The sequence below is a fragment of the Microcaecilia unicolor genome, chromosome 8, assembly GCF_901765095.1.
Source record: "Microcaecilia unicolor chromosome 8, aMicUni1.1, whole genome shotgun sequence".
Classification (NCBI taxonomy): domain Eukaryota; kingdom Metazoa; phylum Chordata; class Amphibia; order Gymnophiona; family Siphonopidae; genus Microcaecilia; species Microcaecilia unicolor.
The window spans coordinates 52316565-52342896 of NC_044038.1; the positions used below are offsets into that span (position 1 = coordinate 52316565).

Genomic DNA, 26332 nt, shown 5'->3' on the forward strand with positions numbered 1-26332 from the left:
GACTTGAGATTGTGCTCCGGCCCGAGGCACTGGAGGCACCAAGCGTGGGTGTCGGTCTGCGAGATCGGCCGGCCGCAGCGACCACACTTTTTAAATCCACTCGGGACCTTCGAGGACATCGACGGAAAAATCGCGTCGGCGAAGTCAAAGTCGGCAATGGTGGCTAAAATCACACCACGAAAAAACCAGCCGACCGAGCGGCCACTAGGCCGCAATGAGGCGTCCCCGCTGGAAGCGAGGGAAAAAGGGGAGCGCGTGCTCCACACGCGCAGTCTTTTTTTTTTTTTTTTTTTTTTTAAAAGAAAAGATAATAAAAGGAAATTAAATTAAATTAACGAAGCGCGATCCGCGTATACGCGATCGCAAGAATCCGGCGGCTGAAGTAGAGAGAGCGGCAAAGCACGACTCTCTCCAGGCGCGGAAAAAAAGGAACTGGCGGGAGCGGTCGCGCACGGGCGGGAAGACGGCCGCGCATGCGCGGTGGGCGTGCCCTGCGTGCCGACCGTCCCGCGAAGCTTCTTCCGGTTGGTGGGGGCTGCCGCGGACGTCAACCCAGTCGTGAGAACAAGCAGCCTGCTTGTCCTCGGAGAATTCATAGTACACTGGCCCCCCTGATATGCCAGGACACCAACTGGGCACCCTAGAGGTCAGTGCGGTGGACTTCAGAAAAAGCTCCCAGCCAAGGTACCTTCCAAGTGATGGTGGTGGGGAAGCGGTGACGGGGGGACAGAAGCGGTGACAGGAGGACGGCAGGGGGCGGCGATAGCAGCCATGGGGGGGGGCGGAAGTGGCAGCGGGATGGCAGTGGTGGTGAGGCGTGCCAAAATGTGCCCCCCACCTTTTGGCTCTGGACCCCCCCCTCCCGTCGAGGTCTGGCTATGCTCCTGATTTACGATAAGTTGTGTGGAATGAAGAGGGGCATACTGCTCTTGTAAAGTGATTTCTTGCCAAGTTCCTCACCTCTGACACATAAAAATAGGTGCTATATTTTCTGAATGTCTACTTTTATGCGTGTATACCCCTTTTATAATTGCCTACTTGAGTACCTAAATCACTATTCGATACGTTCAAGTCACTTATAAAATCACCCCCTAAGTGACATTTTTGAGAGCTGGCAGCCAATCAGCGTTCAGATTTAGAATGTCCTCTCTCGTACGAAACTGCTTCTGATGCACATTCTGCAGTAAAGCTCAGGAGTCTGCAATATTTAGAACTAATGAAAGCAGTCTTTTATTTTTCTGTCATTAAAATATAAAGTAGTATACTTTATTTACAAATGAACAATAAAATGTTTTATACAGGTTTTTTTTATAATGCTATATTGGTTTCAATTATGGTTGGCTCGGGACGTTTACTTCCATCCTGATGGCATTAAGTGATGTTCAAATGAATATGGAGAGTCAGTTAAAAACAAACTACCTGATTAAGGGTTCCACAAAGACTGCAGATGGAAAATCTTCCACAGATACATGTCACAATGGCTTTTATTGAACCCAGACAGCTCAAAGGAATTTGGATGAGTGGAAAAAGCCTCTCTAATATATACATCCTGCTAACTTCCACTTCCTCACCCATGATATGCACTAAAACCATGCACTATGTATCGTGGCTCTAATTGTATAAAATGGAACCCATAATAAATACCGTACATTGCCATTCACTATTACATCAGCCAGTGTGTTTAAATAGGAAAAGTTTTCTACTTCTAAGGATAAAGTTTCTACTGGGAGAGTTGTGAGAGATTGTGGTATCTGAAACATACCTCCACACAGTAGTCATTTAGAACAGGAAAGTTCTTGATTTGTGAGAGCGCTGCACAAGTTTTCAAGACCACAGCCAGGCATCGGGATTCTGCAGTAGGAGTCAGGCAACAAAGAACCCTAGTTTTACAGTTCCCACCCAGGGCTTCTTCCAACAGCTGGGTCAATTTGGAGCCACTGTGAACCGAAAAAGAGGTGAATGTAAAACTGCAAAGCTCTCTGGGCCCGATTCACAAAGCTTGCCATTGTAGCCAGTCTAAAGCAAATGTTATTTAGAGTTTAATGCACAAAGGGGTTCTGCATCCCATTTCCCATTCACCATAGCAGCTATCGATAACCCTATGCAAAAAATTACAACAAGCTAGTATTAAAATGACCATTCCAAGTGATGAACAGACAATTCCATGCACTAAGCGCCAACCTTTAATATGCAAAACTTTCCAGCAGGTCTGGAGCTGTTGTTGTATGGGGACAAGAAAAAAATACCCCCCCCCCCCCCCCCCCACTTCAACTGAGCAAACAATTCAAGGACAAAGCATGTTGTTTGTGAACTTTGTAAACTTATCTACATGCCAAATTCTTAAGTTATTTATTTATTTTATGCATTTGTATCCCATATTTTTCCACCTATTGGTAAGTTCAGTGTGGCTTACATGATTCTGGAATAAATTGGTTACAGATTGTATAGAACAAGGTTATAATTTATATGGAATAATGACAGTCTGTAGATTAGTAGATTGTATAGAACTAGGTTATAATTTGTATAGACCATTGAGATTAGCAGATGTCTTGATTTTGACAGGTTAATGGGTTTGTTTGTTTCAGGTAAGCACGTTGAGTGTTTATGTTGGATTGGGCGATGGAGGCTTTGTTCCGTTTCTGTTCATTGTCATTTTCTTGTGTTGTAATTCAGTAATCAGGGCAGCTAAGTCGGTTCCGTGGGGATGACTTTTCTGAAAAGGTGTGTCTACAGATGTTTTCAGAAGATTAGGTAATTGTCCTTGAGTTTTAGGTCTGAAGCCATAGACATACATGCACGCAGATATGTTATAAAATATAAGTAAAAATTATGGCTCCTCCCAAGCTCTATGTACCAGCTTGTACTGCACAATACTTTTAGAGGTGACCTATTTTCTTAAGAGCCCATTTACACATATAAATCTACATTTTACATGCAAAAATGGTTTATAAAATTACCTTCTTTATGTGTGCACTTAATTCCTCAAAAACTGTTTGTAAAACTAATTTGACTCCACTTGGAATACATGGCATAACAAACACCTCCTTATCAATGACTGTAAATGTTACTTCCCATATGGAGCTTCCTCTCATGACCTTTTTGCCATATATATCTTCTAGAAGTTATTAATAAGTGAACATGCATCACTTTGGAAGCTGGTAATATAAAAGAGGTTTTATTCTAGATATACATTAGTTACCTATAATTGATCACGCGGTCTGGGTATGGGGATCCTGCCAATTCATTCACAACACGATAAAATGTCAACAGAGACTTGTGAAACAGCGGCTTCTTTCTTAAATGCATTAATGTTAAGTCTTCAGAGAGGTTTTCTACACCAGGAAGATCCACAATTTTCAACCATGATCTAATTGGATAGGGTTCGTTGTGCAGATGCTAAAAAAGATAGGTATAGTTAAACCTCAAAAAATGAAATGAGAGAACCACATCTCAAGAGAGGAAAGGGAAGGTGAATTATGCTGCACAGACATTGCCACTCTGGGAAGAAATGTAAGGAACCCCTTAAACTGAGCATATAAAAAACAACATAGGGCTCTGTGAGTCTCAAAAGAGTGAGAAAGCACTTCAGATGCTCTGCTTTTCTTAAGCATCCAACTGAGGATTAGGGTCCACTGGTTTGGGGGAGTGAGAGAGAAACTCAGAAATATATGAAAATGGAGAACAAATTCTGTTCTCCAGAAATGGTTTCCTCCTCAAAAAGACTGGTGTGACAGTATTTGAATGAACATTAGGACTAAATTTCCCTCTAATTACAGAAAGAAAAAGGACCTCTCTACCACAAAGCCACTATCTATCTACTAGAGGAGCAGTACAGGTATGTGAAAAGCTCAGGACTGGAACAGCAGGATGTTCTCATGGCAGAGTACCTAAAGAATAAGTTAAGAATATAAGAATATAAGCATTGCAATACTGGGACAGACCAAAGGTCCACCCAGCCCAGTATCCTGTTTCCAGCAGTGGCCAATACAGGTCACAAGCACCTGGCAAGATCCCAGAACAGCAAAACAGATTTTATGCTGCTTATCCTAGAATATGCAGTGGAATTACCCAAGTCCATCCTAATAATAGCTTATGGACTTTTCTTTTAGGAATTTATGCAAACCTTTTTTAAACCCTGCTAAGCTAACTGCTTTTACCACATTCTCTGGCAACCTTTGAGGCCTCTAAGATCCTCTCAAGGAGCATCTATTGTACCCTTGCCAAAATAAATCATGTGATGTGGCATTCACCAGACAGCCTTCTCTGGAGTAGCCCCACACTGGAGCTCAGTCCCAGAGGGGCTATACCTAAGTCAAGACTACCTCTACTTTAGGAAACAGGTGAAAGCCTGACTCTTGTCCCAAGTCTTTAATGGCTGTGGCAATTAACTAGTTAGTCAGTCACACAGGATCAGGAATAGTTTGCTGCATACCCACTGACACCAGTTCCACACACCTTATTCAACCAATTTACTCTTAATCCAGCCCCCTACTTTTTTTTTATTCATCCCTGGCTTTGTCTTACCCATCTTGTCCTTATATCCCCACTATACAATTTCCTTTTGCTGTCTATAAAGATGTTCCATTGTATTACAGTGAGGCATATTTTCAAAGCACTTTGGGAGGCTAAGTTCCATAGGTTTCTATGGAACTTTGGGAGGCTAAGTGCTTTGAAAATGAGCCTGATAGTAACATAGTAGATGACGGCAGAAAAAGACCTGCATGGTCCATCCAGTCTGCCCAACAAGATAAACTCATATGTGTATACCTTACCTTGATTTGTACCTTCCTTTTTCAGGGCACAGACCGTACAAGTCTGCCCAGCAGTATTTCCTGCCTCCCAACCACCAGTCCCGCCTCCCATCACTGGCTCTGGCACAGACCGTATAAGTCTGCCCTCCACTATCCTCGCCTCCCAACCACCAACCTCTCTTCCCCCACCTGCTCCGCCACCCAATTTCGGCTAAGCTTCTGAGGATCCATTCCTACTGCATAGGATTCCTTTATGCATATCCCACGTTTGAATTTCATTACCGTTTTCATTTCCACCACCTCCCACGGGAGGGCATTCCAAGCATCCACCACTCTCTCCGTGAAAAAAATACTTCCTGACATTTTTCAGTCTGCCCCCCCTTCAATCTCATTTCATGTCCTCTAGTTCTACCGCCTTCCCATCTCCAGAAAAGGTTCATTTGCGGATTAATACCTTTCAAGTATTTGAACGTCTGTATCATATCACCCCTGTTCCTCCTTTCCTCCAGGGTATACATGTTCAGGTCAGCAGGTCTCTGCTCATACGTCTTGAAACGCAAATCCCATACCATTCTCGTAGCTTTTCTTTGCACCGCTTCCATTTTTTTAACATCCTTCGCAAGGTACGGCCTCCAAAACTGAACACAATACTCCAGGTGGGGCCTCACCAACGACTTGTACAGAGGCATCAACACTTCCTTTCTTCTGCTGATCACACCTCTCTCTATACAGCCTAGCAACCTTCTCGCTACGGCCACCGCCTTGTCACACTGTTTCGTCGCCTTCAGATCCTCGGATACTATCACCCCAAGATCCCTCTCCCCCTCAGTACCTATCAGACTCTCACAGCCTAACACATAAGTCTCTTGTGGGTTTCTACTCCCTAAATGCATCACTTTGCATTTCTTTGCATTGAATTTTAATTGCCAAACCTTAGACCATTCTTCTAGCTTCCTCAGATCCCTTTTCATGCTTTCCACTCCCTCCCGGGTGTCCACTCTGTTGCAAATCTTAGTATCATCCGCAAATAGGCAAACTTTACCTTCTAACCCTTCGGCAATGTCACTCACAAATATATTGAACAGAATCGGCCCCAGCACTGATCCCTGAGGCACTCCACTACTCACCTTTCCCTCCTCCGAGCGAACTCCATTTACCACCACCCTCTGTCGTCTGTCCGTCTGCTGACACTATGAGTATCACATATGCCTATTAAGATATTTCATTTGCATTGTGCTAATACTGTATCATATTTTTGCTGCATGGATTTTTTACTGTGCTATTTTAATGTATACCTTACTCACAACAGGGCTTAATAAATTCCAGGCACCTAGAAATTGAATGCTGACACCCAAGATTTCATGCCCCTGAATTTTTTTTTTTTTTTTTGTACAGTTGCCTCAAATATTATGTTTCCTGCTTTTGCACTGCAGTTTGACTCTCTGTAAGCTTAAACCACGCAGTGCAAGAAGTTTGGGAAGTCTTGCCGTTTGAAGTCTCACAAGACTTGAAACCATAATACCAGTCCAAACTTCTTGTACCATGTGGCTCAAGCTTCAATGAGAGAGCCAAATCACAGTTGGGGAATAGGGAGCATACTGTTTCTTCTGTGAATGCGGCCTGCAAAGTGAGAGGAATAGGTGGCAGTGTCAGAGAGAGAGAGAGAGAGAGAGAGATACTTGGTGAAAGCTGGGGGAGGGGATATGAGAGAGAAAAACTATGTGAAGGCTGGTGGGGGGGGGGGGGGTTGAGAGAGACTAGGTGAAAGCTAGAATCTTTGAGACTTTGAGAGAGAGAGAGAGAGATTGGATGAAGTAAGGGGGAATATGAATAAGAGAGAGACAGGGTGAAGTCTGAAAGAGATGGTATGAGTATTACTAGTGGTTGATTTCCTAATGGGAGTTAAAGGATCATATCCTCTGTGCGGAAGATGGGGGAGAATGTAGAAGGGAAGGGTGGATAAAACTTTGTTTGCTGTAGTACATGGAATTGCAGAACTTTTTTTTTTATTCTTGTTTCTATCTGGGAACATATTGAAGAACCACTGTACACCTGATGATGTTTGCTGGTTTACAATAAAGAGGTTTTTTTTTTTTAATTCTACCTATAACCCACTTGGTTTAATTGAACTAAGGACCTTCTGAATGGCAGCACTTAACCAGTGGTCCAGCCACTATCAAGTATTTTTAAGAACTGTTACATAAGGACAAAGAGAAACTGGAATGAAATAGGATACAATCAAGGTGAAAACAAAACAAATAGAAAAATGAAGACATGAAAAAGTATGCACCAAACTTACCACCTTTAGATTAAAATGGATGATGGTACAAGAATGACTTGCTGTAGGTCCATAGTCTGATATGGCCCCAGTTCTACGTGCCCAGCCCTTACGGAATGTTGTGGTAGCTTCTGATGCTGAGGATACATCAACATGAGACAAACCCTGCCAGCACAAAGACAAGATACATTTTGAAACTGGATCAGTACAGCACCTGGCTTCTTATTCTCTAGCTGCACTACTAACTCAAACAGGTTAACAACCAAAACAAAATTAGGTCAATATTTAATAGCTCGTATGTGCTCAGGAGTGGCATCGATCACACAAGTGCTTTTGAAAAAAAATTTCATAGCACTTAAATGGAGAATTTTGTCCATTTGTGTTACCAAAAGGCCCTTTTAATAAACTGCGTTGTGTTAATGCATACTTACATAAGTTCATAAGTATTGCTACACTGGGACAGACCAAAGGTCCATCAAGCCCAGCATCCTGTTTCCAACAGTAGCCAATCCAGGTCACAAATACCTGACAAGATCCCGAAAAAGTTCAATACATTTTATGCTGCTTATCCCAGAAATAGCAGTGGATTTTCCCCAAGTTAATTTAATAATGGTCTATGGACTTTTCCTTTAGGAAGCCGTCCAGACCTTTTTAAAACCCCACTAACCTGCTTATTTTCGAAGGAGAAGGGCGCCCATCTTCCAACACATATCGGGAGATGGGCGTCCTTCTCCTAAGGTCGCCCAAATCGGCATAATCGAAAGCCGATTTTGGGTGTCCTCATCAACTGCTTTCCGTCGCGGGGATGACCAAAATTCAAGGGGGTGTGTTGGCAGTGTACCAAAGGCGGGATGGGGCGTGGTTAACAGATGGGCGTCCTCGATTGATAATGGAAAAAAGAAGGGCGCCCCTCACAAGCATTTGGCCGACTTTACTTGGTCCATTTTTTTTCATGACCAAGCATCAAAAAAGTGCCCGAACTGACCAGATGACCACCGGAAGGAATTGGGGATGGCCTCCCCTGACTTCCCAAGTGGTCACTGACCACCTCCCATCCCGATAAAAACAACTTCAAAAACTTTTGTCTCTTTTTTTTTTTTTTAGAGTATGTCCTTTGCTATGCCTCCGTCCCTGTGACAGCAGTTGAGGATGTCCAAAATGTGGATGTTTCTGTGAGAAGGACATCAATGCCTTTGGTATGCCTCCAACACCCTCTTTATTTATTTGAATTTTGGATCACACGTAGCAGCAGTGGGATTTGAACTGGCCACCTCTAGACTGCAAGACCAGTGCTCTGGCCACTCTGCCACTCCTCCACATCACTCCCTTGAAATTTGGCCATTCCTATGGGGGAGGCAGTATGCAGGTCCCTTGAGGGGGAGGTCTGTGTGTGTCAGCGGAAGCATGACAAAGGCGTGGACGTCCTTCTTTCAAACATTTTGGACGTCCTCAACTGGCCCCCACAGGGATGGCCAAATTTCAAGGGAGTGGAATAGAGTGGAGGAGTGGTAGAGTGGCCTAGTGGTTACAGCACTGGTCTTGCAATCTAGATGTGGCTGGTTCAAATCCCACTGCTGCTACTTGTGATCCAAAATCCAAATAAATAAATAAAGAGGGTGTCACAGGCATAGCAAAGGCAGGGATGTCCTTCTCACAGAAACATCCACATTTTGTACATCACAGGAAAGGACGTCCTCAACTGCCATCACTTCCCCTCCTTAGGAAGGAAATCGTGTGCAAATGAGTGAGCAGCTCATTTGCATACAATTTCCTTCATACATGCCCGTTCCTTTCCGGATCAGTAAGGGAAGGGCTTTTTCCATTCAGGTAGTGGGACCAGTGCACTATGAATGCTGGCTCCTCTCACGACCAAATGGCTTGGATTTGGTTATTTCTGAGATGGGCGTCCTCGCTTTCCATTATCGCCAAAAACCGGGGATGACCATCTCTAAGGACGACCTAAATTAAATGATTTGGGCGTCCCCGACCGTATTATTGAAACAAAAGATGGATGTCCATCTTGTTTCGATAATACGGGTTACCCCGCCCCTTTACGGGGCCGCCCTTAGAGATGGGCGCCCCCGTTCGATTATCCCCCTCCAAGTTAACTGCCTTTACCACATTCTCTGGCAACGAATTAATGCAGGAAAAAGGCTTACTGCAAAACACGTAACAGCATTTTGCAGTAATTTGCCTGTTAGCAAACAACAACCAGGTGCTATTTAATTTTTTTATATTTTGGGGGGGGGGGGGGGGTTGTCATGGGCATAGAATGGGCATCAAAGCATTATCCACCTAGCGTGTTTGCATTATCGCATACTAACTATTTAACACCAACTTAACATTTATTTATTTATTTATTAGGATTTAATTACCGCCTTTTTGAAGGAATTCAATCAAGGCGGTGTACAGTAAGAATAGATCAAACATGTGCAAGAGGCAATTAGAGCAGTAAAAATATTCGAACAACAATACGAAGTATGGCATGATATACTACTTGCAATGACAACACAATATGTACTAGAACATTATAATTGGTAGTGAAGGGTAAGGCAAAGTTGTAACATATAAATGAGTAAGAAAATAGGAAGAATTAGAAAGTAAGGTGATTGATTTGAAGAAAGTTGCATGTGAGGTCAGAGAGATGGTTAAATATTATCTCAGCTAGGGTAGGAGTGGATAAACATGTCCCGCTGCAGTATGTGCAGCCCAAGTCAATCCTTATGTGTGTGAGTGAGACTAACAAGTTAGTTACTTCTTCCATTAAAGGCTTGGTTGAAGAGCCAAGCTTTCACCTGCTTCCTGAGTAGAGGTAGTCTTGTATTAAGCGGAGCCTTTCAGGCAGTGCATTCCAGAGTGTGGGGGCTACTCCGGAGAAGGCTCACTTGGGGGTATCACATCGTGTAATGTCTTTTGGAGAGGGTGTAGTTAGTGAAAGTCCTTGGGAGGACCTTAGTGTCCTTGGCGGTGTGTGGAGGATCATCCTATTCTTCAGATACTCTGGGCCATTTCCTTTCAGGGCCTTGAACATAGAGTGCCCCCTAAATTGGAAGTAGTAAGTGCTACCATGTTAATATTTTTGAAGGTCTCATGCACAGGACCTGCAAAAAGAAAAAAGCCCTAATTTGGGGCCACGTTAAAAATGGCCTTAGTGCATGGGAAAGTCCCATGTTAAAATGAGCTAAGCCCATTTCTTAATGCTTTTTAGTAAAAGGGCCCTAAACAACTAAAGTTATGTATTTAAAATCAAGATGGAATTTGGGGCAAGCCGGGTGTGGGGCTTCAAGTTATCCATTCAGCAGTGAAATTCAGCCACTAAACTGATAACTTATACATTTATGTACAAATGGATAAATAACAGGTGTAACTTTAAACAGGTAAGTTATCTGCTTAAAGTTATGTGTAGATTTTCAGCAGCACCATTTAGTCATATAACGCTACTGAAAAAGCACAGATAATTTAATTTTATGCAATCTCTGCCTTGCTGAACCTTTACCTCAATACATCAAAAACAAATATTTGGTCATCACTAGGGTAGATGGTTTGTGAGTACAGATTTACCCTTGGATTCTATATATGGCATTGAGATATCTGTGCAGAAATTGAAGCGTATTCCATAACAATGTGTATAACCTAATTAGTTAACACGCCAGTCAGTGCTGATAATTGCCAAATAACAAGCAATTATTGTCACTAATTGGCATTAATTAGAATTTACGCGCAGAACTGTCTAAGCGTATTCTATAATGTGCTGCATGTAAATTCTAAGTCGCATAGTTAAAAAGGGGCTTGGCCACGGACGTGGAATGGGCAGGTCATGGGCATTTCTAATATCTATGCGCATGATTATAGAATACACCCAGTCTGCGTGTAATTTAGGCATCGGCATTTACACCAGGTTTTCCTTGGCATAATGCCAGCGCTCTGCTGTTGAGAGAGACACGGGGGAAGCCACTGTTGCCCTGGGATTGGTAGCATGACATATTGCTACTATTTGGGTTTCTGCTACATACTTGTGACCTGGATTGGCCACCATTGGAAGCAGGATACTGGGCTAGATTGACCATTGCTGTGACCCAGTATGGCTTTGTGAATACCTTTGCTTTCTCCAAGAACAAGCAGGCCATCCATAGTCTCACAAATGGGAATCCCTAGCTACCAGGCTCACTGAAAACAATAATGCTAGGACAATATGGACTCGAAACGACGAGGCTTCAAAGTCAATTAACCTAAAATTATTTACATACTAGTTATGAATGTGCAGCCTGGAACTGAAGAAAACTAGGCCTGTGGGTGGGGGAAGCTGGATTGTAGACATCGACAAATTGTTCAGGACTGCCTGAATGAACTGACTGTCATAGCGGGTATCCTGCAGTCTAAAATGTTTCCTCATGAGGAGTGAAGGGTGTCACAAAATAGCTGTCCACTCAAGCACTATTGAACATACTTCAATGGCATCCTAATGTAAAGAAAGCTCTTAAAATATATTTCTACTCCATTAGCCCCAGAGTTGCTAAAACAAACCATCCAGCAGACGATCCCACAGTCCAATGCTTCCACCAAAGGGTCCCAGAAATGCCTCTCTACTCCAGCACCCAACAAAACAATGGCAGCTTACTGATTCCCCTATGTCAGTGGTTTTCAACCCAGTCCTCAGGACTACTTGGCCAATTGGATATGTATGAGATGTATTAGCATGTGTTTCCTTCACTTCATGCAAATATCCCTCATGCATATTATTTGTGGGTATCCTGAAAATCTGACTGGCCAGGTGGTTCATGAGGATTGGGTTAAAAATCACTGCCGTATGCCACTAGAATCTATCTTGTCCAAGGCAACAAGAACAAGGGGTTGAAAGAACAACCAGTATATCCAACCCAGTAACCATCACATGATACTTTTTTAATTGGGCCAGCCACAAATATTTATGGACTTCTGCAAAAAAACAGATAAACTTGTAGAATACATACTAAGAGAAAAAAAATTACCTTGATGTAGGCTCCATCCTGGGCAGAATAAGCCAGTCCTAAATTGACTGCAGCTGGTCCAGATGATTGGAGAAGATCTCTTAAGACTTCCCTGTGAATTTCATACATGGACATAGAAAGGACCCAGGTCACAGAGCTCTGCTGCTGCTGCTTCTGGGAAGAAGCTAAAAAAAATTATACAATCAAAAGCCACAACTCCCCAATTCCGCACATTGCTTATTTATAAGGCTATGAAAGGAGCACATAGCATCTAATGATAAGACCTCCACCTCATTCCTTACTGTCTAAGGGGCCCTTTTACAAAGTGGCAGCAAAAAAGTGGCCATAGCGTGTCCTTACATGGGTCTTTCCCACGCACTAAGGCCACTTTTTACTACAACCAGAAAACAGCTGATTTTCTGCTTTCAGGATTCATGGCCATGCGCTAATGTTACAGAAATAAATTGGAGTGAAACAATATAAAACAGGGAAAATTATAACTCAGCACTCTGTACCATATTGTGTGTTTTGTTTTGTTCTGTTCTGTTGCATTTTCTGTGGTGTATTGTTATGATTTAATAAACTTATTATAAAATAAAATAAAAAAACAGGGAAAATCAGTAAATACAAACTGTTTCTGATACAGGAGCCAGTGAGGTAAGAACTGCCCTTTGATTGTCCATATACTTATAAGACTATAGCAGAGAAAAAAAATCTCAGCGTTTGCTTAATTCAAGCAGCTCTTATACTGCTATATCAGCTTAAATGAGCTTAAAGCAAATCACAGGAAAAAAAACTCCACTATTTTACAATAATTTGACAAGTAACTATAATCCAAGCAGTGCAATTCAAACCAACATTAACTCTCTGCAAAATTGCTATATCAGAACATTCTATCCAAACTATAAACAAGTAATGGCACCCTCACTTATCTTTCTCAAAGCTGCTCACAATGTCCTGCTGTTTTAGAAGCTGAGCTGCATTTTCAACTTAACTCTTGGCATTCTAGCTTAAAGTTCCTCTGTTTCGCTTCATGCTGTGTCAGGGGATTCACAAGCACTTTGCAGTAAACTGGCTTCTAACACGGCTGCCCCCCACCTGACATCTGATCCACTCAGCTAAAATCCCCCAATCTAATCCCCCTTCCCCGATCTGATCCCCCTCCAGTTCAAAACCCACTAATCAACCTGGCTCAAACCCCAAAGTCTAAAACCCTACCACTGGGTTAAACACCTCCCCACAACTACCCTTCTCCCAATCCACCTATTCCCCCCCCCCCCCCCCCGATGTACCTGGGGATTGACATTGGTAGTCCAGAGGCGTCGGGCGGAAATGGTCCCCCTTCACTCCCACCCAGGACTGCTCCAAAATCCAAAATGGCACAAGACCCATAATGGTATTCTCATAGTACTATGTTAGAGGGTATCGTTCCATTTAAGGATGGATTGGATGTTTGGAGGGGGGAATCAGATGTCAAGTGGAGATTGGATATTGGGGGGGGGGGTGTTAGGAGGGAGATCAGAGACTGGGAGAGTGTGGGGGGGGGGGGTTGGGAAGGGGTATTGGACAATCAGAGTAGTGCTGCCATGAAACCTCCCTCTGACAGGCACTGCACAACTGGAATGCTGGCAGTAAGTGCAGCTACAGTAACAGCAATCATAAGAGCTAGCACATGGCACTGCTCCGTATGCTACTTGTCACCACCGGCCAAGCTTCTGCATCACCCCAGTCACCCCACACACCGCCCACTCCTTTATTAAGCAGCCACTGCAGGTTTTTTTTATTGCACTGGCTGTTTTTAATGCGCATTAAGATGTTAGTGCAGACCCATACTAACATTTAATGCATGATAAAACCCATGCTAGCTGCTTAATAAAAGGGCCCCTAAGAGCATTATGATGATCTATGGATGATCCCGTACAGTGGGGGAAATAAGTATTTGATCCCTTGCTGATTTTGTAAGTTTGCCCACTGACAAAGACATGAGCAGCCCATAATTGAAGGGTAGGTTATTGGTAACAGTGAGAGATAGCACATCACAAATTAAATCCGGAAAATCACATTGTGGAAAGTATATGAATTTATTTGCATTCTGCAGAGGGAAATAAGTATTTAATCCCTCTGGCAAACAAGACCTAATACTTGGTGGCAAAACCCTTGTTGGCAAGCACAGCGGTCAGACGTCTTCTGTAGTTGATGATGAGGTTTGCACACATGTCAGGAGGAATTTTGGTCCACTCCTCTTTGCAGATCATCTCTAAATCATTAAGAGTTCTGGGCTGTCGCTTGGCAACTCGCAGCTTCAGCTCCCTCCATAAGTTTTCAATGGGATTAAGGTCTGGTGACTGGCTAGGCCACTCCATGACCCTAATGTGCTTCTTCCTGAGCCACTCCTTTGTTGCCTTGGCTGTATGTTTTGGGTCATTGTCGTGCTGGAAGACCCAGCCACGACCCATTTTTAAGGCCCTGGCGGAGGGAAGGAGGTTGTCACTCAGAATTGTACGGTACATGGCCCCATCCATTCTCCCATTGATGCGGTGAAGTAGTCCTGTGCCCTTAGCAGAGAAACACCCCCAAAACATAACATTTCCACCTCCATGCTTGACAGTGGGGACGGTGTTCTTTGGGTCATAGGCAGCATTTCTCTTCCTCCAAACACGGCGAGTTGAGTTCATGCCAAAGAGCTCAATTTTTGTCTCATCTGACCACAGCACCTTCTCCCAATCACTCTCGGCATCATCCAGGTGTTCACTGGCAAACTTCAGACGGGCCGTCACATGTGCCTTCCGGAGCAGGGGGACCTTGCGGGCACTGCAGGATTGCAATCCGTTATGTCGTAATGTGTTACCAATGGTTTTCGTGGTGACAGTGGTCCCAGCTGCCTTGAGATCATTGACAAGTTCCCCCCTTGTAGTTGTAGGCTGATTTCTAACCTTCCTCATGATCAAGGATACCCCACGAGGTGAGATTTTGCGTGGAGCCCCAGATCTTTGTCGATTGACAGTCATTTTGTACTTCTTCCATTTTCTTACTATGGCACCAACAGTTGTCTCCTTCTCGCCCAGCGTCTTACTGATGGTTTTGTAGCCCATTCCAGCCTTGTGCAGGTGTATGATCTTGTCCCTGACATCCTTAGACAGCTCCTTGCTCTTGGCCATTTTGTAGAGGTTAGAGTCTGACTGATTCACTGAGTCTGTGGACAGGTGTCTTTCATACAGGTGACCATTGCCGACAGCTGTCTGTCATGCAGGTAACGAGTTGATTTGGAGCATCTACCTGGTCTGTAGGGGCCAGATCTCTTACTGGTTGGTGGGGGATCAAATACTTATTTCCCTCTGCAGAATGCAAATAAATTCATATACTTTCCACAATGTGATTTTCCGGATTTAATTTGTGATGTGCTATCTCTCACTGTTACCAATAACCTACCCTTCAATTATGGGCTGCTCATGTCTTTGTCAGTGGGCAAACTTACAAAATCAGCAAGGGATCAAATACTTATTTCCCCCACTGTATTTATTTATTTGGATTCAGCTCACATTATTTTCAGTGGTAGCTCATGGTGAGTTATAGTCAGGTACACTAGCTATTTCCCTGTCCCCAGAGGGCTTACAGTCTAAGGGACCGATGCTCAAAAGACTTGCTGGAATTAACAGGCTGTTAGCACAGGGTATGTGCACAAGTAAAGTGGGCAGCATGCACACATGGTTTCAGCACAGACGCTGAACCCATTAGCGCACACCCTATTTAAATGAAGTCATGCAGCTATGTTTGAGGGAAAAAAAAGTTTCTCATGCGCCTTTAGTGCGGGAAACATTTTGCCAGGTCTGGGGCAGCATTAGAAGTGTTAGTTGAGAGAAGAGATATCTAGTGGCACCCCTTCTCTCCGTCTAACCTGACTACCTTGCCCTGGACTCCCCAAATATTAAAAAATAGCCTGGTGGTCTAATGGCCGCTCCCTCCCAACTCATTTTGAGCATCAGCTCTGACCCTTCCAACCTCCTTTTCCACCACACCTTTAAAAAATGCCCATGTAATCCAGCAGCCCCTCCCCCCTCATCTCTCCCTCAGGCACAATTGTGATCTGGTGATCCAATGGGTCTCCCCCACAGACAATTCCCTCCCTCCTTCCCCCCATGCCAAAAACTGCCCAGGTATTCTAGAAGAACCCCCCCATCTCAACTCAAGATCACCCCAACCCAAGCCCCCACCCCCTACCCAACCACTCAGCCCCTGTACCTGGAAGGAGGCAGGAGTATTACCCAATCACTCTTGCTTCTGGGCTCCATCATCTCCAAATGGCAGCACCCTGCCCCAACCGGTACATCCTAGGATGCACCAGGTTGGGCCTATACAAGGGATAGGCCCTGCTCAGTGCATCCCAGGATACAATGGGTGGGGTGGTGCACCACCATTTTAAATATGAAGTCCCTGGAGGCAGGAGCGACTGGGCATCATTCCTGCCTCCTCCTTCCAGGTATGGGGGTGGGGGGGGGGGCCTTGTGTTGGAGTGGGAGGTCCTGCTAGACTATCAGGGAAATTTTTGGCTCGGGAGGGTGGGAGTCAGTCAAGGGTAAGGGGACACTGTACCACCATTGTTTTTGTGGCAGGATGGAGGGGACTGGACCACCAGGGCACTTTTTATAGGTTTGGTGGAAGGGAGGATTCATGGCGTCTTCATTTCATTTTCAGTATTTATATACCACTTACACCTAAGCAGTTTACAGTTTCATTTTACAGGTAGTGGATCTGTCCCTAGTGGGCTCACAATCTAAGTAGATCATTGTACTACTGTTGTACATGGGGCAATGGAGGGGTAAGTCACTTGCCCAAGGTCACACAGAGCTGCAGAGAGAATTGAACCTGGTTCCCCAGGATCTCAAACCACTGCTGACCATCAGGCAGCAACAGGCATCTACACCACGTTTTTTTTTTTTCAAATGCCAACTTTCCTGTCAGTACCTGAGCCAATCACGGCTCAGGCTTTGACATGAAAGTTGACATTCAGGGCTAAGCTGTGGATTACTGCCACAATTTTAATGCAGCAGTAATTTGCATGCTCATTAGTTTAAGCACGCTGTGGCTATTTTTTTTGCACTGTTCACAGTAGAATGAAGACTCTACCATGAACCTTTGAGCATCAGTCTCTAACTTTGTACCTGAGGGAATAGAGGGTTAAGTGATTTGTCCAAGATGATAAGGAACAGCAGTGGAATTTGAACCAGACTTCCTTGGTTATTAGCCTAGTCCTCTAACCACTAGGCTACTCTTCCACTATTAATAAAGTCTACATGGCCTGCAAATTATTTTCTTTGGGACTTATGTACTAACTCACAAATATATTTGCAGGTTAGCACCTGTTTCTATGAAATTTAGATAGGAGAGTTAAATGAGCTGTTACAGGCTTATTTACATTCATTAACTAAATTTTGCTTGAAGATCTCCACACATTGCCATAGCCAGGAATTTTGTGTGTTTAGTAAAAGAGGCCCTTCATTTTCAGGCATGCAAAGTCATTTTCACATGCTCTTTTTCACATCTTTTTGCATTAATGAGCTGCTGTGCATGATTTTGTATCACAGCCAAATATTAATGCAATTTATACATAAACTTTTGCACGAAGTGTTTTTCATGTAAACATTTACTACTGCAAAGTGACTTTACAAAACAGCATTTGTGCTAAAACAGCATAAAAAACCTGCATTTGGACATTTTTGAACATTTACAGGCATTTTGCTCTATTTTCTGCATAAACTACAAGTCACTTCCTCCTTTGGTATATAGTGCCCATTATTATTTATGGAAGGTAATGTTCAAAAGTCACTTATCCATATAAATGACTATCTGGATAAATGCTTTAAAAGGGGTAGCAATGTTAGCCTGGTTTTAGAATAAATTGGCAGAAACAGGTGGCACATTATTGACTAACCAATTTATTGAGACATGAGCTTTCGAAGACCAGAGTCCACTTTGTCAGACTGAAGCCTCAATAAATTTGTTTAGTCTATAAAGTGCCACCTGCCTCTGTCAATTCTGTCTGGATAAATAGGCTGGCTTAATATTGTCCACCCTATATGGAAGCAAAAATCCATACAAGAATCAATAATATGCATTCTTTTACACACAGGAAAAGTAGGTGGGCTCACAGATGCAGTTAAAATGCACGGCTTTACAGTTTCAAAAACTATGCACACTGTTTTGCAGGATAAAGCATCTACAGTAAACACAGATGTACATCTTTGTTCCCTAAGCAATTTTCAAAAGGAAAGTACATACTTACTTCCCCAATGAGATTTGATGGAAATTGCACAGATGAAAGCACCCACAGACCTTACAATTACCTATATAGTTTTTGAAAAATGTCTCCTAGGCATCTTAGTCTAGCCATATGAAAAACTATTTAAGTGGTAATTTTATAGTGAGAGGAAAACCATAATAATGGTGCAGGTTCATAGATCTTGATAAGCTTCTCCTGAGTTCATACTGTACTTACACTTTGGATATATCCAGATGGTGCAATGCAGGTTTCAGGAGACATCTGCACCCTGATTTGCTTCTATCCATGCAACTTCATCAGTTTAAATGATCTGCCCTTGAAACATTTTCAAACCCCTGCTGTCTCTACTGGTAATTTAAGAGGATTATTCAAGAACTTCAAGCATTTCTTTTGCTGTTTCAGTTAACAGAAACCAGATGACTGTGTGGATAATTTACTTGTACTGAGCCATTTAAAATAAAATGCAAGTAAAAGTTGAGTTTCCACTGGATGTCCTTTTGTAATTAAACTCTCAGCTTTGTGGGATTTAGTGTAAAAATTGAATTTGGGATTGGTATTCAGGACTTAGAATTCAAGACAATGATGTTTGAAGTAGTGTCAACCAGCTAATTCTACCAGTTTATTTTTGGCTGAATTTTGAGCCAAACTTAGGGGCCCTTTTACAAAGCGTCAGTAAGCCCAACGCAGGCTTACTGCATGCAAACTCGGGACTACCGCTAGCTAGGACTACCGCTAGCTAGCCCAGTGCAGCCACCAGCAGCAGTCCTAGCTTGAGTGTGTGCCATTTGCAGCATGCCAGAAAAAAACGTTTTTATAGCGCAGCTCTAACCCGGAGGTAATTGGGCATTGCTGCGTGCTGCCCAGTTATCGCCAGGTTACCGCAGGAACCCTTACCGTCACCTCAATGGGTGGCAGTAAGTGCTCCCTGCCACATGGCCAGGTGGTAATAGTTATATTGAGTATGGTCATTTTTTTTAGGGGGGGGGGAATTTACCTGCTGCGGTAAAAAGACCCCTGGCGCATGGGAAAAACGGCCCTCGCCACTACCATTGGGCCCTTTTTCCTGCAGCTTAGTATAAGGACCCTTAACCAGCCAAGTTTTCAGATGGAAATATGTTACATAAAACTAGGGAAACGCAAAGGGAAAAATTTGTTGGTTCATTAGCCCTTTTTCAGATTTTTTTTCAGTTCATTTCACATATTTGTTTTAATCACAAAATGTTTTAACATATGCTAATATACTTTGCATGCATTAATCATAACTTAACATGTGTTAAAGCAAGGTAGTGCACAGTCATTTTTTTAAAGCACACTAATGAACTGAATGTTCACTAATGAATATACAACCTTTAAGCTAGCTAGACAAAATTTGGCTGGCTACGTTTCGGCCTGCTATTTTTCCATCAGAGTTAACTGGGAAGTACATATATGCCATAGGAGTCATTTTACCAAGCTGCGGTAAAAAGGGCCCTGTGCTAGCAGTGGGGGCCCTTTTTGCTGCAGTAGGTAAAAAGGTCAATAAATGGCATGGTCATGTGGCAAGATTTCACTTATCACGTGGCCATGTGGAAGGGAGCACTTAACACCACCCACTGAGGTGGCTTTAAGGGCTCCCGCGCTAACCTGGCAATAACCGGGTAGCGCACAGTGCTGCCCAATTAGCGCCGGGATAGTATGGCAAATGGCATGCGCCAGGGCTGGAACTACTACTGGTGCTAATGTTCGGTTGGTGGTAGTTCTAGATTAGCGTGCAGTAAGCCTGCATTGAGCTTACCACGCTCTGAAACAGGGCCCCTCAATTGGTGATAACAATCAATAATTGGCATTAACAAGCAATTAATTGGCAGCCTTTAAAAGCTACACACAGATCTACCCTATGTCCTACTCTATAACATGCGTGCCTAATTTTCATAGCACGCAACTCCAAAGGGGGCATGGGAGGGGCATAGGCAGGTCAGAGGCACTCCCAGAATTTAGGCACAGTGTTACAGAATATCTGCATTTCCATGTCTAACTGCTATTAGTCAGGTGTGTGCATTTATACCAGCCTTGGGCAGGCATAAATGCTGGCACCCAAAGTTATGCATGAAATGTGCACTAAGCTAGTATTCTTTTTTATTTAAGCAATTTAATACACCGCTATTTGGAAAGTCATCAAAGCGGTGAACAATAAAGATAAAGAAACGGGACATAAAACAAATAAAAACTAATTCACAACTACTAAGAACAAAAGGGAGGGGAGTATGTAATAGCACAATAATATTTATCCATAAAACAAACATACAAAGAACACAAAAGGGAGCAAAACAAGGAACCACTAAAATTTTTAAAAACCCATCCTCGAAGTGAATTCACAAAAAGTGCAGAGAAATAACCAAGTTTTCAAAAGTACTTAGAATTTTACCAACAAAGGCTCACAGTGGATATCCACAATCTATACAGAATCCCCCAGTGAATCTTAAGAGTGATAACCCAAATATATCATTTATTTTACATTCACCTGCTGCCAATCGCTGAGCAGTCAACAACTCTCCAAACAAGTAATCAATGGCCAGAGGAACAAGACCTGAGCGGTCATTCTTATCGCCAGTCAACATTTCGGATTTCTTGGAGTCCCACCCTCCCAGAGTCATAAGGCTCACATTCATCCCCTCAGTGAAGACACTCAGCAGAGGCTCCAGAGTCTTGTAGAAAACAGCTGTTCTTGATGTTCGTGCATCAAACAGCTCCTGGAAACTGAAAAGCAGTACTTTTAAGAAAGAAGGACACTATCTGGATTCCATTGAGAGCTATCAGGATTACAGATCCAACAATACAGCAGGACTGAAATTAAAGCAAAATAAGTCTGACTTATCTGTCCCCACAGCTTCCATTACAAGTTTAGGTTTGGATGTCAGATATGTATGACTCCAAATTGAAAATGTTCTTATGTTTCAGAAGTCAAGATAAAAAGAACAAGATGTGGAAATTGACTTATTTCTATCCTTTATTTTTTGGAGGTTTGTAAACAAAATTTGCAAGTAAAATACTTCTAAATGGAAATTGGCTGAGCCTCAACATATGTCTACTGTATAGTACTCTGAAGCAGGGGCGTAGCTGCTATGGGGCCACGGGGACCTGGGCCCCCGTAAATTTGGCCCTGGACCCCCCTACCGATGCCCCTCTCAACCCCCCCCCCCCCCCGGCCAACCCGCAATCGCCGTCTGTACCTTTGCTGGTAGGGGACCCCAACCCCCGCCAGCCGGTCTTCTTCCTGCGTTTGGTTTCTTCTGAGTCTGACGTCCTGCTGCACGTACAACGTGCAGGACGTCAGACTCACAGAAACAGAACAAAGCCTTGCAATCTGCAGGGCTTCATTCTGTTTCTGTGAGTCTGACGTCCTGCATGTTGTATGTGCAGCAGGACGTCAGACTCAGAAGAAACCAAACGCAGGAAGAAGACTTCGGCTGGCGGGGGATTGGGTCCCCTGCCAGCAAAGGTACAGACAGCGACGGATGGCGGGCGGTCAGGTCGAGAGGGGGGGGGGTCAAACTTGTTGGAGGTGGTGATGGCAGCGGCAGGGGGTGTCGGCAATGGTGGCAGGGGTGTCAGCTATGGTGGCGGGGGAGTCGGCTGCGCCGGGGGGGGGGGGCTAAAATGTGCCCCCTCACCTCGGCTCTGGCCCTCCCTGCCGCTGAAGTCCAGATACGCCCCTGCTCTGAAGCCATGTGGGAACCTCCTCTGAGAAGTGAAAACTGTGGTTAATTCAAGAAAAATGTCATTAGAGGTTGAAGTCCATGAAACAGAAACATTTTTACAAGACCAAATTAATGAAGAAAAATATAACACATCATGCAGGTTTCAAAATTCTCCTCCTTCCATATGCTATGCTTAGAAAGAGATTTGGAAATGTAAGCAATAGAAAAATTGACAGCAAAGTTTCCAAATATAAATGCAATGTCTGATTGGCGTATTTCACCTACTAGTATAAAAATGAAGATTGGAGCATCAGAAACACTACTCAGTTTCCTGTTATTTCCCTCTGCTGTCCTTATCTATCCCAAGCATGTTTTGGTTACAACTGCTCTGATTGTAGCAGGGATATCCTCGGAGGGGGAAGGAAGGGTATAGGTTTGGTTTTTTGTTTTCAAAAATGGCCTGAAAAGATAAATGCACAGAGCACAAAATCTTTCTATAAACAGTACTTTCGAAAAAAAAGATTGACGTTTTGTTATTTTGAAAATGATTACATTTGCTATTCGTATTTGGGACGTTTAGCGCAAAACATCCAAAGTCCGTCTTAAACATCATATTGAAAATGCCTCTCTGTGTGTTTCACTAGGAAGTACAAAGAAATTGCTGCACTTAAGAGATGGAGTTTTTCAATATATAGAAAGATCTGGGCTCCATCAGATTTGTTTTGTCAATAGACTGATATATAAAATTCTGGTCTTTGTTAAAAGGGACTCATGTATTGTATTTTTGTTAGACCCGGGGCGTTTATGTTATATTATGTTGTATTTGTTTTTTGGCACCTCTGTTTGTAAAAATAAAAAGTTCAAACTAAAAAAAGAAAAAAACCTGTTTCGCCACAGGTACCACCAAGAAACTGCCTTGATAAGGCCATCTCCTCAAAATCAGTAACCATGAGTTTTAAAAAATTGCTAAGGAAGGTCAATGTAAGAGATAAAATTACTGTTTCATGCCTATGATTTGTATTACTATTTCTATAATATGTATTTGTCTTCTTTGGCCAGCAGGTGGTGTGTGTCCTCAACTTTAAAACTGTTGCAGAGGTGACTGTTTTCCTTTCAGATTAAGACCTGAGGAAAAGTAACCTGCACTGCTATTGGCCAAATATTGTTCAGTGCTAATGCTCTGGGATCTGATTGGCCCTGAAGTACAAACTGCAGCCAGAATGTGCTGGATTCCCCCGAGGCTCAGAGAAGGAATGTGGGAAGTAAAGATCTCTCACTGAGACCCTATTCAAAACCTGTGAGCAGTTATTTTCCTGTACTCCCCAGGTATTACTCAGGTAGTAAAAAAGTGTCTAGTTAGTTTTACTGTTGATATCTGTTAATTTACCTGTTATTGTTTGTTTACACCTTTTTTTCACCATTCACTGTTCCGCTTTTCTGATAACAAACCTATTAGTTTATTAGCTCTATTGTCCTGAACTGGCTAAGAATCCCAGTGGTTTGTGTTCTCGGTCTGTGGGTGTTTTCTAGGAACCGTGGGACCCCTGGGATTGTGGCCCCAGTGTCCTTAGAAACCACTGGGGAAATAACTTGCGGGTGGGAGACTTGCCCAGAGGCAAGCAAAACCCAGTGCGGCGAGGTGGAGGGTATGCCAATGTAGAGCACAGGTGCAGGCGGGCCTGAGCAGTTCTGAGACAGAACCTTTAGGTGGCCGAAGGGTTAGCCCCAGATAGGTGCTAGGCATTTCGTGACAGTACCAAACTGTTTATAATTTACAATGATGAACCTGATAGCACTCCGAAGAGATATTCAAGCACACTGAAATTCTATACCTTTGAATAACTTTTTCCTGAAGTATTATCTGCATTTCCGACTTCAGTATGTTTAGACCTGTGCTTCAAATTCACTTCATACAATATAAACAGCTTGTTATACATTCAGGATTCCAATCAGCTCAATGATTGTGATTTGGTACAGGTGAGCTCTGTTTAACCTATTATGGGCCTACTTTTTGAATTTTTCTATATTGTTCTTTCATGTTGAAAGTGTTGAGTACCGCTTTTCTACAGTTTTTGCAACCACATTCAAAGCGATCTATCTGGGGCAACGGAGGGTTAAGTGACTTTACCCAGAGTCACAAGGAGCTACAGCGGGAATCGATCCCAGCTTCCCAGGGCCAAAGTCCGCTGCACTAACCGCTAGGCTACTCCTGGATCAGTAAAACAAACTTCACTTTGAACTGTAATTTTTCGACTGCAAAATGTGAAAAATAAACAAGTGTGTGAAGTTTTACAAGGTACTTTGAGGGAATTTTGTGTGCTTTTGTACCCAAAATGGTGGAGTACAAATGAAGATGATATAAAAGACTGTCCTGGATAAGGAGAAAATCTGAAAACAGTCACACTGCCAGCTGGGATGTATTTTTAGTGTGAACAAAATAACAGGGAAGACTGGATAGATCTGGTGATTTTTACCTGCTGTCATGTACTATGGTACCGTATAAATTAGAAATGTCACACATACTTATTAACAATGGTTGAGATAAGTGATGCAGCTTGGCCAATTGGTCAATCATTTGTATTGCTTACATTTGAAATTACATTAGTTAACTTCTTCTTTCTGGAAGTGATCTCAGATTTTACAGTATTAAATTGTATTTTATCATGCAAGTGTTATAAAGGCAAACCAGTGAGGAATACAATAGTGGCACTACCAGAAATACACAGTAATAGTCTCCATCATTCCTAATATAACACAATATAAGTAAATCAATTTCATATTCAACTTTACCTGAAAGATAGTCCTTCACCACCAGGAGCTAAAGATACAGTCTTCCCTGATCCAGAAATATACAAATTAGGTTCTCTCTCCCCCTGCCGGCTAGGCCGGATTCTCCCAACAATGTCAACATTCATTTTGTTGCCCTTGGATGAAAAACTGGAATGAGGAAGTTAAAGAAATGTCATTACAACATATGTCCTAAGGCAACACTACTGATGCTGTTTGTGTGAGTGCTTTGCGCTGCTGCTGTGTGTAAGGACTATTTGCTGGTGCTGGGAGAGTGAGTGCTTAGTTCTGCAGCTGTGTATGTCTGGACTGTTTGTTGGTGGTGGATGTTTTGGTCAGCTGGTGTGTGTCTTACAACTGTGTGCTGGTGAGGGTCTCACGAGTTGCAGTAGATAGAAGTGTGCACAGTGGTGTTTCTGGGGTCAGTGGGTTGCACCTATGGTAGTGAGACACCTGCACGCCAATAATAGATGCACTGAATGACTTGGTGGCTCACACTTTGATGGAGGTGGATGAGTGTTTGGACAGGAGGCCCCAGAAGAGATATCCCTATCATAGAATCCTCAGGCTCCGCACCCACATCCTGGACCTCACTAACCAGGAATGCAAAGGGCTGCAATACAGCACCTCTGTGACCAGCTACAACCCCTCCTACAGCCCAGGACATGCAGAAATAATCCTGTGCCAGTCCACCTGAAGGTCACTGCCTCCCTTGCCTTTCTGACCTCCAGCACTTTCCAGTCAGTGCTAGCAGTCAATGCAGGCCTCACCTAGCCCACCATCTCCAATTGCCTTGCCCAGTTCCAGCTTGGGGGCGTGGTGGGGCAAGGCGGGGTGTGACAGGGGTGGGGCATGTGTCCTCCTTTGGGAGGGAGCAAATATGGTAACCCTAACCTCTCCCACCTCATCCCTAAGCTGCTGGCAATGACCTAGGCCTTGCAGAGCAGAAAGCGTGTCAGAGTTCTCCCATGTGGGGCTACTACTATCCTCACATTCATCCTGCTGCCTCTACTACACCAGGAAAATCTGACCACCTTATTGGCTGGATATCAGATCAATTGCTGGGCCCAGCACCCAGCAAGGGAGTGTGTGCTGCCCCTGAGGGACCCGGTGTCTCTGTTAGCTTACTGGCCTGGAATGCTATAGGTCCCATCCTTGGAGATTTTGAGGGTGGTTGCGGCTCGGCAGCTAAGGCAGGTGCTATGAAGCTTGGCTGGGCTGTGTGCCCACTGGTGGCACCTGCGGCTGATGTGGAGGATGTTGGTACCAAACTGGTTGCCTCACTGGTTCCAGGTGGAGGCTCAGGTGTTTGTTGTGTCAGCAATGTGCTTGATAAGGCCACTGTGTAATCCTGGAGATCTCACTGGAGCCCCAGAAGCTGCTGCTGTTTATTCTGAACTGCCTCCCGGCTGTCTTGTTGCATGCTCCGCAGCAGCTGCACACATTCTTTTTGCACTTCGACCCTCTCCCACAGAAGCTGTAGTTTTGCTGCCAGTAGTCTGCCAGCTGCAAATTCTGCATTAGCAGTTTGTTGGCCAGTCACAGCACCTGCCACCTGTGGCAGTAGGGTCCTCTACGAGCCGGCTGTGGTTCCT

General features: G+C 43.6%; 1 protein-coding gene across 1 annotated transcript in view; it reads right to left on the reverse strand.

Moving 5' to 3' along the window:
- Window positions 1–26332, reverse strand: part of CCDC78 (coiled-coil domain containing 78) — a 101339-nt gene that overhangs the window by 70618 nt on the left and 4389 nt on the right. Inside the window, exons 2-7 of the mRNA XM_030211941.1 lie at window positions 24741–24887; window positions 20768–21009; window positions 12018–12181; window positions 7051–7194; window positions 3200–3396; window positions 1763–1937 (exon numbers count right to left, since the gene is read on the reverse strand). Coding sequence (XP_030067801.1) covers window positions 1763–1937; window positions 3200–3396; window positions 7051–7194; window positions 12018–12181; window positions 20768–21009; window positions 24741–24865 — 1047 coding nt within the window. The 5' untranslated portion in view covers window positions 24866–24887. The remainder of the gene's footprint in view (window positions 1–1762; window positions 1938–3199; window positions 3397–7050; window positions 7195–12017; window positions 12182–20767; window positions 21010–24740; window positions 24888–26332) is intronic.